Source organism: Peromyscus leucopus, chromosome 8a (assembly GCF_004664715.2).
Source record: "Peromyscus leucopus breed LL Stock chromosome 8a, UCI_PerLeu_2.1, whole genome shotgun sequence".
Classification (NCBI taxonomy): Eukaryota; Metazoa; Chordata; class Mammalia; order Rodentia; family Cricetidae; genus Peromyscus; species Peromyscus leucopus.
In genome coordinates, this window is record NC_051085.1 from 47,449,539 (window position 1) to 47,465,419 (window position 15,881).

Below are 15,881 nucleotides of genomic sequence, written 5' to 3' on the forward strand. Positions count from 1 at the left end.
ACGACACCATATACCTCTACAAAGGTTGTTAACAGTATTGGCCTGGGTAGAGTGATAGTCAAGGTCCCCATATTCACGTGGCACCAACTACCCAACACGGAGGTCGCTGAAGGTGTGGTCTGTGCTGTTCTGACGCGGGCTGTAATTTCGTCATGCAAGTGACGGTCTCAGTGGAGCTAGTCCGTCCTAGAGGTAGGGGAAGTCGCTGTGGACCCTGGGAGAATGCGATAAGGTTTCTTGCGCTTTGTTTGGACTACGGTTTCAACATCTATGATTGTCGCTTGGATACAAACGTCTGTGACTCTAGTTGACCCCTAAGGGTTCATTGCCGGCGGCATCTGCGTCGTAGGGAAGCCAAACATTCGAGCCGGAAGGTCCATTCCACGCAACAGTAAAATACACCATTGAAGGTAAGTACATGCAATAACTGGGTGTTACGTCGAACGTGATAGTCGTAACCACATGCACCGATGAAATGCTTCAAGGGTTTACGCCCCTGATCAGGATGTACATTGATGTCGTTTTTTATTTTTCTTACAAGATGTAACAGCCTGTTTATTTTGTGTCAAAAGCGGTACCTATCTTTTCCAATAATTACAGGAAGCGTGCGATAGGTTAATATGCTCTCTCTGTGTAATAAGGCGTCAATTCACCCTAGTCGTATAAGATCTACTATCCCATGGTTGCGGTGGAACTGCCTTTACAAACATGCGCTGAATGATGCCAGTGCTTCTAGGTTGTGAAGGATACATGGATCTGGGGCGCATGGAGTCTTCTGACAGGACCTTTTTTTATCTTGATCTATGGCTAGACATTCAGAATGGTTTTAAATGCTCGGATGAATTGGATAAGAGCATGAGCCGCAGTGCATGCGTGTGGAGGCCGCATATCTTGCGCTGCTCTGTTAAATGGACATAGGAAATAGCATGTTTATTTTTCACATCGGTGTGGAGCAAATCTGAAGTACAACAAGCTTACTGTCATAGCCAGACCAAGACAGTATATATACATAAACCACTTATCTCGGCTTATGCGGCAAGTCATTCCTTGTGATATGGCAATCTTATTCTAAAAGTCTGGAGTTTGTCCGGCTTGGTCAGATCGTCGCTGGAATCTACATTATTTTTCTCTCACTGACCCTTAGTTACGGATATGGGACGTCCGGATAGGCATTTCTATCGATTATATGGCGCACAGAGACATCTGATTGCGACGCCAGTGGCCTACCACAAGGGCTCATGTTCTGTACTCTCCTGCCTGCGTCGATGACCTAGTACATTTTGGTGAGTGATTTACTGACCACATCGAAATTGGTTCACAACTGTGTTTATACGGAGTGAGTCAGGTAATAATTATTGAGTACTTAAATCATTAGTGAGGAAGGGTAGAAGACTTCCCTAAGATCGGCGCAGGAACGATTTGGGCAGACTCGGCCGTAGTTCCGAGTGCCACAAAGCGTGGAGCTTGTTTATGCTACCAGGTCCTTACTTCTTTGCCAATTTCCAACTGCGGTGTGTGGGATGCAACAAAGCGATTCATGGGCGCTCCTCTCACTGGCTCAGTTAACTATCTTCTTTAAAGCAAGTTAACAGAGAACAGTCTGGAGTCAGATGACCACCATTCAGAATCACATATATCTTCAAGGGTTTCTGCCTAGGAGATGTTCATAGGCGTAGGAGACAGAAGTGCAGGTGCTCCCTAACGCGCGGACCGTAGAGAGATGACACTTCCAGGACGCCTCGCGTCATTTACATGGTGTATGCGTTTCACATGAGAGTTCTTCCTCGTCTGACTCCACCAAAGGTGGGGGAAATCTCCGATGTCTTTTTCCTTTGGGCTGGGTGTGTCCTTACGGAAGTCGGAGGTGGTGCGTAAGTAGTTGCAGGTCGATGAGTGGACAGTTCCCAAGAGACTGCCAGGACAAGAGATGGCACGGATGTGTGCACACACTATGAGTCTGCCAGTGGGTGTGGAACTGGTGCTGCAAACTCTTTCACAAATGACCTGTAAGTAGGCTTTCTGCCGTTTGACTCAGCTGATGGTTCCTTCGTCCGAATGTCATTGAGCATACTGGCGTAACAGGACTGTGCAACTCAAGGGTAGTGTAGCAGAAGCGCTGTCCACCGTCGCTTACTCCCCTGCTGACGCCTGCCCTACCCTTCGGGTCACAGTCAAGACGAAAATTCGGCGGGACGAATCGACCGTGATAGGAGTTTGTGGCGGGATCGATTTCCCGTTCTTATAGTGTTCGAGTTCCTGTATACGGCGGTGAGAAGGCTAGCGAGACGATTTTATAAATAGTAATACCCCATGTCTAAGATACGCAAGTGCCTTGGATGCCATGTTAAGGGCAGTGTGTTCAAAGAATCTAAAGTACTTTATTTTAACTATTCTGCCCACTGAGACTAAAGGGAGGTGCATCTAGGGTGCAAGAACTTACGACAATGTGCTGTGAGAAAAACCCTCGTAGGCGCCAGGCAAGTCGAGTTAATACTGTCAAGTACTTAATTTCAGAAATTTGCCTCAAGCCTCCACATGATTCGTGTCTCTCTTTTATCAATAAAATAAGTGTCTTTATTTTGTATTCTGAGATTATGAGTTATATTCTTCATGCTAAGGGAGGTATTCAAGGAGTGAAAAGACATGATTGTCACCTCAGGAAACTCACATCGTCTGTGAAGAAATAGTTGAATGAGCATTAAACATCTGGGAGTTAAAGAGATGCTGTTGCTGTATCAGCAGCAAAAGTCAGCAGTAGCCGGGCAGTGCCCTCCTCTGTGCTCACGTCCTCCTGCTCGTGCTCCTCAGCGAGTCTCCAGCTGCTTATTAGAAGTTGATGTTACTGTAGAGATCGGACATCATTCCTGCCCCGTGGGGATGAGTTCAGACTCAAGGGCTAAGTTGGGCTGGCCATCTTGGGTTTGTGGAGTGAGGTGCAGAGTGTGTCAGATTGCAGCCACTGGTCGATTCCTCCATGAGTTTGATAAGTCGTTCAGCAGTGGTTCCTCGGCTTTTGTCTTTTTAAGCAGGTCTTTTGGTAAATATCTTTATCTTTCTTCTTCATTTTACAGGGGGAAGATGAAATCTTTTACTTTTAGAGGTCTCATCTCTTGCCTTTGCCCTTTGTGATCATAAAAGTGAACTAACTATATCTTGGCTTTTGTGGTTGCAGTATTAAGTATAAATCCGTGTTTCCCTCCTGTGTTTTACAGGCAGCCAGATGCCTCCCCAACCACCTGGGAGCCAGTCAGAATCCAGTTCCCATCCTGCCTTGAGCCAGTCACCAATGCCGCAGGAAAGAGGTGAGTCTCAGGTCATACCCAGCACTCCCACTGTAGACAAGGTAGATGAGGGTGTAGTGTTTCCTGTCACGTGAACACAAGCTTTCGTGTAACAACAGTCATGAAGAAGAAGGAGTCTTTCTTGGAGACTAAGTGACATTTGGCCAAGGGGAGACTCAAGACTCAAAGAATATGCGTTCACAAAGCACTGTGAAACATCACGTGTACACATTCTGATAAAATAATGTCAGTGTTTGCGTGCGTGCGTGCGTGCGTGTGTGTGTGTGTGTGTGTGTGTGTGTGTGCATATGTGTGTATGTGCATGTTTGCAAGTGTGTATATGTGTGTGTGCACTAGTATGCATGTATGAGAGTGTGTGTGTGATGTGTATGATGTGTATGTGTATGAGTGTGTAGAAAAATTGTTTTGACTGATCACTCAATCCTGTGGTATTTACCAGCAGATTTTAAGCCATAAAAAGACATTGTATAAAATTGTAAGGTCTTCAGACTAGAGTCCACCTGAAAGATCACATGGTCCACCCCGAGAGAGCATAGAGTTCACAGTGATTCCCTCTAGAGGCTCGGTGGCATCCAGGTCAGAAAAGGAGCGTGTGCTTTCCTGGTGCTTACAAACAGATGTTGTCTCCATCTGCAAACTCTCCGGGATTACTCCATGGTGTGTTCGGAATGCCTGGTGTCCTTAGGCTTATCCCTCAGTCCTCTTGTCCTCTGTGGGGAAGGCACAGTTGCTGTTGAGGCAGCAGGTCGGGAAAGGCAATTTTAACCCAGATTGGTATAGAGAAGAGCTGCGCATCACTGCTGGGACCAGGGTGATTTTTAACCTAGCTCAGTTTGGACCACCTTTTCCACACAAGCAGGCTTGGAGACGGAAGTTTCTGAGTGCTGGTGTACCTGGGTACTCCTGGGAGATTTGTAGAGATGGCTTTGAAACTAATTTAGAGGATGTGGGAGTCACGTATGTGCACATTGTGAATCCCATTGCTGGGCCTGCCTCCTGATCTCTTATCGGAGGTTAGGGTGGCACAGTTTAGTCAGCATGTTGACAAGCTCACAGCTGTCGCCAGTGCTGAGGGGATGCTGGAGAACTGTGGCTCACTGGTCCTGGCTTATATCCTGGGTCTGTAGCTGGGCCAGTGAGGCGGAAGCAAAAGGATCCATTCCTGCACTGGGCACCTACCCGTCCAGACCAAGCTAGTGCTAAGCAGGACACAGGTGTCTCTTGTTTGGAGCCTAAAATACCGAGTGCAGCACACTAACGAGCAGAGAGAAGCCTCTCAGCCCCTCAGACAGCATTTCCCCAGCCCTTAAAACACAAGCATGATGACGTGACATCCGTGAGGAAGCCTGGTTCGGTCAGTTTGCGGTCAGAATATCGGCATTTCCCCTGCACAGCATTACCGTGTAATGCTTGTGGGCTTCTCCACGTTACCTTTCGTGTGGTTTAGTTAATACCCTGGATACCTGACGATCTGGGCGGTTCTCGCAACCATTTCCCTTAAATAGCAAATTAATATTCATTTCATAAGTTGCTAGATCTAAAATGTTTTTCTATGAGCGTATTCCCTAAACCACCGTCTCTGAAAGAGTTCTGGAAACATGGCTAGACAGCTCCAAAAAAAGGAAAACTTCCTTTGTTAAAAACAGCTATTAAGTTAAATATGGGCTGACATATATGAGTTAATTTTCCTTTAAATGTAAGTAAAGGGGATTAAAGGAAAATAAGTTTATTATTCGTTAAAATTTAAGAAGAAATGTTTGCTCCTAGTAGTATTTGATAAATAAAAAAACACTTGTTTTACATGTTTGCTAGCTAGGTTCTATTTTCAAAATATCTTTCTTCAAAATCACAGATTTAGTTCAGATCAGATCAGAGCATAGCTTCTGAGCTGCTCAGGGCTGAAAGAAGCAAGTTGAGTGATTTCCTTTTGCATGTGTCTTAATGAGATGCAGGGAAAATAGTGAGCTTGCACACTGCTTCCCGTGTGTATAGTAGAGACGTGCTTGCTTTCATGTCAAGGACTATGTAAACACTTGCCTGAACATGGACCCACAAAAGAATGCTGTGCCTCTCCTGTGTGGAGGGCAGTTTTCTGAGCCCTGCCCCAAGTCCCCATGGCACAACACGGGTGGCACCAGTGTCCTGGAGCCAAGTCCCTCCAGGCTCAAGATGCTGAAAGAACTCTTAGCTTTTTACCCCGATGCCGTCCCTTCTGCTTGACCCTGTGTTCTTCATAAACAATAAACAGCAAAAGAGGTTCACCAACAGCAAGGTCTCGAGTGGGTCTGAACAACTGTGGTATCTGCAGGCCTTTCCGATGCCCACGTACCCTGAAGGATGAGTCTCTAGGTTCTGCAATCTCCTCCCTCACTCCTGGTGGCTCTGTCAAAGGGCCGGTCACAAAGCCCTTTCCCCGTGTTGTATCAGATGCAGGTGATGGTGACTCACTTCAGATTTACATTTTCCTGCTGTAGAAGGAAGGTGGTCGGACCTGCACACAGAGGTGGCAACGTAGGTTACGGAAAGGAGAGAAACAGTGATGTTGATTGGCCTCTTGGTCCGTGTCTATGGCAATGGTTCTCAACCTGTAGGTCTTGGGATCAAATGACCTTTTTAGAGTGTGTGTATCAGATATCCTGCATGTCGGATATTTATATTACAATTAGTAACAGTAGCAAAATTACAGTTATGAAGTAGCGAAATGATTTTATGGTTGGGGGTCACCACAACATGAGGAACTGTATTAAAGGGTCACAGCATCAAGAAGGTTGAGAACCACTGCTCTATGGGGGTCTCTCTACAGTTTCACCTGTTTTCCAACATAAAACTCCATTGATACTTCACTGCTGAAACTTTTTGTTTTTGTTTTTGTTTTTGTTTTTCAAGACAGGGTTTCTCTGTGTAGCTTTGCACCTTTCCTGGAACTCACTTGGTAGCCCAGGCTGGCCTTGAACTCACAGAGATCCGCCTAGCTCTGCCTCCCGAGTACTGGGATTAAAGGTGTGCGCCACCACTGCCCAGCCTCACTGCTGAAACTTTTACTAGCTGATAATTTTTTAAAAAGGTTAAAACTTGAGTTTGATATTCTGTAATAACATGTATTTGTCAGCTTTTGTTAGTGTGACAAAGACCTGGAATAAGAAATTTGACAGGTGGAAGGGTCTATTTGGGTTTAGGGTTCCAGAGGTTGTAGTCCAAGATGGGCTGGCTCCCTTGATTAGGGCCTGAGGTGAGTCAAAACATCACAAAGGAGACGACATAGTGGAACAGAGGTACTCACCCCGAGACACCTGGGAAACACGGATCACTGGGACAGGGTCAGGGCAAGGTAGTCCCTCCACAGACAGGCTCCCAGTAATGGGCTTCCTCCAACCAAGGCCACCTCCTCCCTGGTTCCCATCACCTCCCAACACCGCCATCAAATGACAATGACGAATCTGTCCATGGACAAGTTATTGACTAACTTAGAGCCTTTGTAATCCAATCACTTAATGGGTGATTGAATCTACCACCTTAGGAGCCAAGACCTCCACACATGAGGCTTGGGGGGGACATGTCATACTTACACTGTGACAACACATTAGATACTGGTTCTTGTTTTAAACCACTTCTTTCTGTAGAGCCCTGGTGACATGGTGCCCAATTGCAGTCACCTCGGCAGAGGCGCAGTGTGGTGGAGAGCTGCAGTGGAGTTGAGGCCGATAGTGGCCTCGGTCTTTATTTTTGGAGTATACATCTTCCACGTCCTAAAGAGCCATTGGAAAAGGCTTATTAATGTGTGGCCCATTTCTCAGGGATTGGACAGAATATGGAATAGTCGTCTGCGTAGATAAATAAGTATAATAAGTACTAACATTAAAGTGATCACATGTTTAACCCCTAAACCACGTTAAGCCTAATGAAACAGCAAATGCCCTTCTGGTTTATTGGATTAGCAATTAGGTGAAAATGTTGAAGGAAGCCTTATTTATTTGGACAGATGTAGAGAGGTCAGAATTAATTTTTTGCAAGCCTTTTAATTGAATTCCCTTTTAATTTTCACAGTGGTGTCTAGTTAAATATTCATGTTGAGGCTGGTGGCTTTCTGAAGGACGACACCAGCACTGGATTCGCAAAACCAACACGGCTTCTTTAACCCTTTCATCTAGCGGGCCAGCAGGGACTTCCCGGGCGTAATCCCCCAGTATTTGAATAATTAGAAGGTAGTAATGAGGATTTAATTAGTCCTTGAGATAGGCTGGAACAGAACCCCTAAGAACTTCCCCTCTCGGACACGGATGGCAGGCGGAATTGATGGTGCCTTGGGCTGTGATGTGCTGGAAATGTATTCTGTGGCTTGAGGCAGTTCTTTGGTGCCGATGTGTGAGCATCAGATCAACACAGGAGGCATCCGGGGTGAAGTCTTCCAGAATTGTTGAGCAGCAGCCCCAGCCTTCATTTTCCCTCCATGCCAACCTACATAAAGATGTCGTTTACTCCCTGTTCAGGAAGTGGAGTTGCCATAGCAGCATGAGTCTAGTCTTGCCTAACTGGGGACCCCTCCTGCTGTGAGAGATATCAACATCCGAGTCAGATCAGTACGACCAAGAGAGGAGCAATGTCGAAGTGTTGCTTTTTTTATAAATTGCAATTATTTTGTGTGGTCAAATATCATAGGGTCTTTGGCCGCTGTTTGTCAGCAGCATCAGACAAAAAGAAACTTGTCCCTGGAATCTGATCAGTGACTGCATTTTATTAATAAAAATAGTCTGGTGCCCAGGGAAGCATGTAACAGACCGGGTGTGGTATGCATTTGAGATGCTTTTGTGGACGGCTGCCAGAGGAGATGAGGACCCAGGCAGTTAGGATCGGCCTTTAGGGCTTAGGTGTCCTCTTCCCGGGGGTATGTCAGCATTTATTTAGACTGGGTTAGTAGGGTTCGTCTTGATTGCTGCTACATTCCTCTTCTGTTCTTACAATGTTCTTCTTTACCCACTGCTGGTGCATGTCCACTTCTCTTCCAAGTAAGCAGAATTTCTCCTCAAAATCTTAGTCACATCATATTGTGCAAAGCAGACCTTTCTCATGCTTGCTCTGTATGTTCATATCCATGCACACATGTATACAGGCGCCTTCCTCAACAGCTTTACATCTTATCTTTTGAGATGAGATCTACCACTAAACCTGAAATTTAGCAGTTTCTCTCTGCTAACTGGTGGGCCAGAGAGTTCCAGGGACCCACTGTTTCTCCCTCCCTGGCAATAGGCTTACAGGCATGTGCCAGCCCCTGGCTTCTGGAGTAGGTGCTGGCTACCGAACCCAGGCCACCGGAGCCATTGTCTCAGCTCCGTTCTTGTGCATTCTGATGTCAGGCGATGGAAAGGAGATCTCTCGGAGTGTCTCTGTGGGTCCCTGAGCCACTTGAACATACACCCAGATCTTGGGGAACAGCAGAGGCACTATAAGTGCCCCACACTCACAGGCCCAGAAATCAGTCAGTTTTCATGCCATTCAGGATTCAAGTCTTTGCAAAGCAGAGGAGAAGAGTGAACATGCCCACTCTCACTTAAGAGCGTGTCCCACTGCCCAGCATGTCGTCTGCCATGCCAGGGTTTCCTCCTCCTGCCTTGTGGGAGCATCTTGAGTCTGCACTTCTGACAGAAGCATCTCCAGCTGCGGCTGTGGTACCCTGTCGTGGAGACCTCACATCTGGAGCCTGACGCTAGTTACCATCCTGCCTAGCCATTCTCTGAGAGCCTGGGGATATTTACATGGAAATAAGTAAAAATTTTAGTTTCCAATATCATAGCTGCTCTCAAAGAGATAACTGTTCCAAAAACTGGTTTTTTAGTTGTTGGGGGGATTTTTTCTGAATCTTGACCTAACTTCTATTTTTACTTCATCTTTTTTATTACTTCTTTGATTTTTAATCTGTCTGTCTTATTCTTTTATGTTTTGAGATGATATATAATATATAATATCATTTCTCCTTTTCCTTTCCCTTCCATCCCCTCCCGCATACCTTCCTTGTTCTCTTTCAGATTCATGGGCTGACCGTTTGGTATTGGATAACCAGTTGGTATGCTCTTTCCTGGGGAGACTCTTTCTCCTGCTCCCAGAATTCCTGTAACGCTGTGCAGGGCCGAGGCCCCGTGGGCGTCCCCTGCCCACTCTGACGTGTGCATGTTCTTGTTGTTCTTGTTCACTCACCTTTGGCTAGTCTTGGTGGTGAGACTTGATGGGTGGAGCTTCGGCTATTTCTCAGAGACACGGTTGCACAGCAACCTCTCTGGTCCTCTAGCCTTTAGAATCTTCCCATCCCTTCCTCCTCTGTGATCCCTGAACCTTATCTAACCTGCTGAGTTAGACTGTAGATGTATCCCTGGGAACTAGGCTGTACATGTCCACATTTGGTTGGTTGGGCTTTTCTATAATGGTCTCAGTCTGTTGCAGAGAGAAGTTTCCTCGATGAAGGTGAAGACTACAGTTCTCTGTGGGCATAAGGACAAATATTTAGGGTGTAGTTAGGGACTGTGGTAACGTGGTGGTTGTAGGTTTTCCTCCGAGATCCATGACCTCACCAGCTCTAGGTAGTTGACTGGGTTTCCAGTTCCAGGCATGATTTCCCTCTTATTTTACTGAACCACTTAACTGTCAAAAAGAGATCAGCACATTGGGGCTGAAATGAAAGAGGCAGCCAAGGTGAGGGTAAAGAATGGGAAGTAGGGTTTGGTATTTAATTCTGATTTGGGAAACTGCAGGAAAAGGCAGCTGCCCGCCTCTGGTCCTCAGCTCTGAGGTTGACAGTGAATCTGCCCACACTGGGAAGTCCCAGGGATGCACTGGTTACCAGGGAATGTTCTGGAAGCCACATTTGTAGCCATTTCTAGTTCTAAGGAGAACTTGCCTGCTGGCCATTAGCAACAGGCCACCATCTCCTCCAAAAGCAATTAGTTTAACCTCTGCTCTTACTTAAGGATCCCTTCTTGTGACCTACAAAATATGACAGTAAACTCAAATGAGTTTCTTACAAGAGATGGTATCTGGACCTCGCTCTAGAGAGTTTTCTGACCTCTTGAACCTCTGGGCTTAGCCTCTGGGAAAGTATGTCTCACAGAAAGTTGGAAAAACATTACACATAGGAAAACTCATATTCGATGAGGAATGGTCTGTGTAACTTGTAGACTATTTTAAAAGAAGCATAGTACTGTTGGTCATTCTGCTTCTAGTTGCCCACGAGTTATGCATGGAACACAGTTATATTTCTAACAGTCAGATGTCTGGATCTTAGGCTGTTCAACGTTGTATATTGCACAAAATATACAATGTGTATTTTTCTCCTGATCCTTTTGTGTTCCCTACCTCGGTGAAAGACCATTTTTTTGCTTTAGTCCCAAGCCAGAAAGCTAAATCACCCTCACCCCACCCCCACCCGGGTCTCCCTCTAAGTGGTCATGGAGTTCCAGTAGCCCTTCTTGCCCAAGCTCCCTACATGAGCTGAGCAGCCTGTGTTCCCAGGTACCTTCAGCGACCTGCTGCTCTTCTTACTGCCCCAGCCTGCCCGCCCTCTGCTTTCTGTGCTCATCCAGAGTTGGCTTTCCAGGAGACTTGGTCACATGACTTGGTGTCCTTCTGTTGAGGCCCTTCCTGAGCACCTTGTCTTCTCTTTCTGGTCTCTCTCCACACCCTCTCTGACAGCGTGCTACTCCCACGTTAACCCTGTCTTAGAACCTCTGTGGACACTGACTGTTCTGTGAGCCGCCAGGATCTTCTTGCCTGACTCTCCACTAATATTCAGGTCCAGATCACTGACCTGTGTTTAGCTTCAGAGTTAGTGTTTGCCGGGTGTGAGGCAAATGAAGAGGCCCCAGCATGGTGGGCTCCCAGTTCCCCATTGACTGAGTGCCACAAGCTGAGGCTGGCAAGCCGTCTCGGCCACCCACAGGCGGGTAACACAGGCATGGTAAGCTCGGGCTCCATTGGAGGCCGGGACTGTGGCCTCTTCCCCCTGATTCCAGTGTTTCATATTTCATGAGCAGACTCCTTTTCATCCGCAGATGTGAAGGGATCAGTTCTGGGTTTAGTTGCCAACTTGACCATTAATGACTTTGTGACCTTGGACATTTGGTGAAATCTCTGCTTCCTCATACATAAAATGAAGGTCAGAATGTCCTTTGGGCACACTGCAGACAGAGAAGGCCTTGTATCTGAAGTGGTGAGTGCAGGGCATCGGTTATTAATAAGATGAGCCTCGAGCAGGTCGCTCGGAGGAGGAGGAGATGGGCTGGAACCCCCAGAGAGCATTTTCTGCATCTTCGGGGTGTCATCGAGAGAGTTCAGGATGCCGGGGCCGTCCCCTTGCTTGCTTGCTTCAGCACCAATGCACTTACCCTCATGGCCCTCAGCCCTGAAGACAACTTTTGCCGCAGACGTTTGCGTAGAGGAAGGCTGGATGGGTTGTCCCCATCTACCAGCTGGACAATCTGTCTGACCCTCCCCTGGCTCTAATTTACCCAGTGACAGATGATGTCAGCAGCTGAGAGCGAGGGGGTGGGCAGGGGCGGCCCGGCGGTGGCTGCTGTGGGGCCTGGGTATGGAGCTCCGCAGTGGCAGGGGAAGAAGACAGCGATTCTGCCAGTTAACCTAATGGCACAGCTGGCGCAAGGCGGGGGGCCCGGGCTAAAGCCCTGAACGGGTCATTAGTTTAGTCTTCCTCGGAGCAGCGCATGTTGTGAAGAAAAGTGGGCAGGCAAATAAACACTGGAGACATTAAAATGTAGCAAGAGTGTTTCTTACAATCTACTTTTCTCTCCAGAGAGGAATGTGGCACCTATTTGTGAAGAGAAATGGCAGTGTCTGCCTGTCTAGTTGAGACATCGTGCTGAGGAGGTGCCGAGTGTGACCACGATGACACACATGTGGTGTGACATCTTCTATTGGAACTGACTTGTAGAAACAAGTAATTCTGAGGGGGGGGGTTGTTGTTTGTTTGTTTTTTAGCAGTTGCCAACATGAAAATAGGTTGTCCCTGTGCCAAAGGAAAAGCATGTTTGTGTTTCTATGGCTTCTGGAGCCTTGTGTGTCTTGCAAGTGCCCCCATAGCTCCCCGCAGCTGCCACTGCTGCCTTTGGTGAAGCAGTTAGACGGAGTGTGACTGGAGCCCAGCTCTGCTGTGTGAGCTGGTGCTCTCTGTGGTCTCCCTCCTGCCGAACAAACCATTACGGGGTTTTCACTTGACTCCTTTTCTCCAACAAGCTTTGCAGAATTTGTTTTCGAATGGATAAGACGATAGACAGTTGGAGATCGAGACCCTGGTTGAAATTCCTTCCAGTTTAACTTTGGAAATTCTCTGTCTTCATACATGACACTGAGAAGACACTGGCACATCCCTGGTTGTCACACCCTCAGAAAGTCCTCATGGATCGCTATCCATTACGTTCATGGTTATCCTGCCGTCTCTGCACTGATCCTGGAGGCCCTGAGCTCAGCCTGTACTCCTCACCTGCCTGCTCAGGCTCCGGCAGGAATTATTCTCTCTCATTTTCCTCCTCTCTACCTGTCACTCCCTATCTGCCAAGAAGGCTGTACCCTTGAGTCACGGGCCACCCGGAGCTGGTCAGGATTGGTGTGGTCTGATACTGGCAGGCTTAGCTTGTCGGACCCACGCATTGTGGCCTGCCAGTTATTTCTAGAACCAGCCATTTGGAAAGGGTTCGCGCTTGCTGGATAGCGAAGGAAATAAGGCAAGACGCCCCTGAGCCCTGGCTGACTGTGGGGAGAGGACTCAACAGACAGGCCCTAGGGCCACCTGCTTCCTAGGCAAGGGCTCAGCTGCAGGCCAGAGGTGCTGGGGACAGCATTCCACCGGGGGACGTAACCACTCACGGGGACTTAGAGCGTGGTTTGCCTTCACTGTGACTAGTTTGTCAGGAGCCTGGCAAAGAGATAGGTTTGCAGATATGGAGTCGTTCTGCCAGGAGGTAAATGGTGGCCCATGTAGAGAGGCCTGGGTGACAGCGGCGATCTCTCACTGAGCCTCTCGTGTGGGCACGCGTCCGCTCTACATTTTATTTCCTCACGTAAGGTGGGTACAGTTGTCAGAGGGCAGCAGACTGACTCCGGTGTGGTAACTGCACACACTGGCCAGGGGTGCTGACCAGAGCCCAGTCCTCGGGCTTTCAGGCACAGTGGAGTTGGGCAGAGGGCTGCGTGTGGCACCTGTTTAGGGGGTGGAAATAGCTGGATCCTCTGCCCTGTTCAGTACTCCAACTTCCTTTCCTGTCAGTTGCTGCTCCTCACGACAGCCTTTCCTTCAGTGGCCGTCTGTCTTCCCTTGGAGAGGGTTCTCTGAACACAAGGCAAGAAGCGCACACCCTGTTGATCGGCCCGCTTGTAGACAGTAGAAGTCCACGGACTCCGAACGGAGCTGCCCGGGTATTCACTCCAGGTGTGTGGGTTCGCTCCAGCTGCACCCCCGACACTGCCTGGACAGAGGAGAAAAGAGGGGTTAAAGCCTCAGGTGCTCACAGTTACAGGAGCAAATCGCCATGTCGGCATGCAGCTGCTGCAGCACAGACATGCGTGTTGCTGCAGGGCATGCCAAGCACCTGCTTCCCTACAAGGCCAAGGGCAGTGCCAGTGGGAGCGTGAGGGTGAGTCCCTGAGGGTGTGTGAAAAAGGACACTAGCAGAGTGTCTCCCTAACTGTGCCTCCCCTAGCGGGTTCCTCTTCCCATCTGACTGCAGCTTGCATATAATAGGAATAAAGCTTGCTTTGTGATCTAGAGGGTCCATGAATAAATAAAACACATGCACATCAATGATGATAGCAAGCGTCTCTTATGAGCTGTGTGTTGTGTATTTAAGTCCGTAAGTAGCAAAGGGAACCTCTGCAAGCCCCCATTCTCCGCTTATTTTGAATTAAGGAACTACTGATGAGGCCGGCTCCACAGATGCTCATGAGATGTCAAAGGTTGTTGCATCTGGGAAGAGCAGCTTGCCTGGCACATGAGACCTCGTTTAGGATAATTGCCAGGTGACTAGACACACAGATACTTGTGGGTCTGGTGGAATCCGGAGTGTCACAGCAGGACAGAGCAGGGCTTGGGTGGAAAGGTGTGTGTGCTGAGCTCACAAGCGAGCTCACAGGTCGCTTGTCCTGTGGAGAAGTCAAGAGTTTGGGAACTAACACTACTCAGTTACCCCTAAGGTAGTCGAGAAGACAGGTCAGAGCACACCAACCAAAGTTCTCTCAAGTCACAGAGGAAAGCCAGCAAGGTGTGGGCGTGGTTGTGAATCGGAGGGCTAGAGACAGGGTGGGGGTGAGGGGTGGGAAGAGGCCCGGGATGTTTCCCCTTGTGACAGTGGTCTGTTTGTGGGATCCAAGAGCTGGGAGAGTTCAGAGAAAGAGATAAATGCTAACCTAACCACTGGAAAGAACTAACCAAATAAAAGGGCTCCTGGTGACCTCGGTAGCCAGTGAATATGCTGAATGCAGGCAGCTGAACGTCCCGGTCACTCCAGAGTCAGAAGGCTCAGTCAGATCTGCCCTTCCAGCCCGGCTTCAGTAGGACTGTGAGGAAGGGAGGCCTCTCTCTCCCCAGCTCCCTCTAGCCACCCCCTCCCACTTCCCATGGCACCCTGCTCTGCTCCGACCACACTCCTTTCTGTTCCATTCTGAGTTGTCTGTCTGTTCCTTTAGAGTGGACACTGCGTTTGACTCGCCTTGCCCTCCTCGCCCGGTGGCCCATGCCAGTCCCTGACATTTACTGAATCATGTACAAAGCAAGGGGCTGTCAGCTAAGATGATGCTACTTTTAATCTTAGGAAATTCAAGGGGTTTGGGAGATGGGTGACCTAGTGGTTCAGGTGATCGCCGAGCAGGCGTGAGCACCAGAGTTTGGATCCTCAGAACCCACCTAATTGTCAGGCGAGTGTGGTAGCCTGTCTGTAATTCCAGGCCTGGGACAAGGAATTCCCCAGAGCAGAGCTGGCTAGTGAGTGTAGCCATATCAGCAAGCCCTGAGTTTGACTGGGGGGCTTGCTCTAAACATCCTCACACCCAAATATGCATACTTACTTGCACACCAACACACACTTTTTTTTTAAAGGAATTACAAATGGCTTTTACAGTCTATCACTTTCCCCTTCTCGGTTTTATTTTCTGTTCAGTCGAGTTTTAAAGTCTGAAAGTCTAAGGATCTCATCTTTTCCTTTAAAATGTTCTTTTTCTTCTTTAGTTGACTGGAGTAGAATGGGGCCTGCAGGGAGATCTGTGTAATGTCACAACCCAGAGACCAGCCTGGTGGCTTAGGTTGGCACTCACACAGGGCGTAGAGAGTTCCCAGGCTCGCTGTCAGGCAGTAACAGCCTGTTAGAACTCGCTCCTCGGCACTTCAGAAGCACACTGCTGCCACACTTGCCCTACTTGGCTCTCAGAAGCAGCCCAGAGCCCAGGGAAAGAAGAGCCTGCCCTGCTCCGGAGGGACGCTCACAGTCATCCATGGCGGAGGCAGGTCAGAGGTGTGCATCTCCCCTGGCCTGCTCAGATTTCTCCCTCCTAAAGGGCCTGATTTTCATGTCAAAACACGGCTGTCTTCAT

The 15,881-nt window shown here is 48.3% G+C and overlaps 1 protein-coding gene across 1 annotated transcript in view; it reads left to right on the plus strand.

The window, feature by feature from the left end:
• The window catches only part of Arid1b (AT-rich interaction domain 1B), a 382,103-nt gene that overhangs the window by 295,034 nt on the left and 71,188 nt on the right, over positions 1–15,881 (plus strand). The window contains 1 exon segment of the mRNA XM_028888631.2: positions 3,213–3,302. Coding sequence (XP_028744464.2) covers positions 3,213–3,302 — 90 coding nt within the window.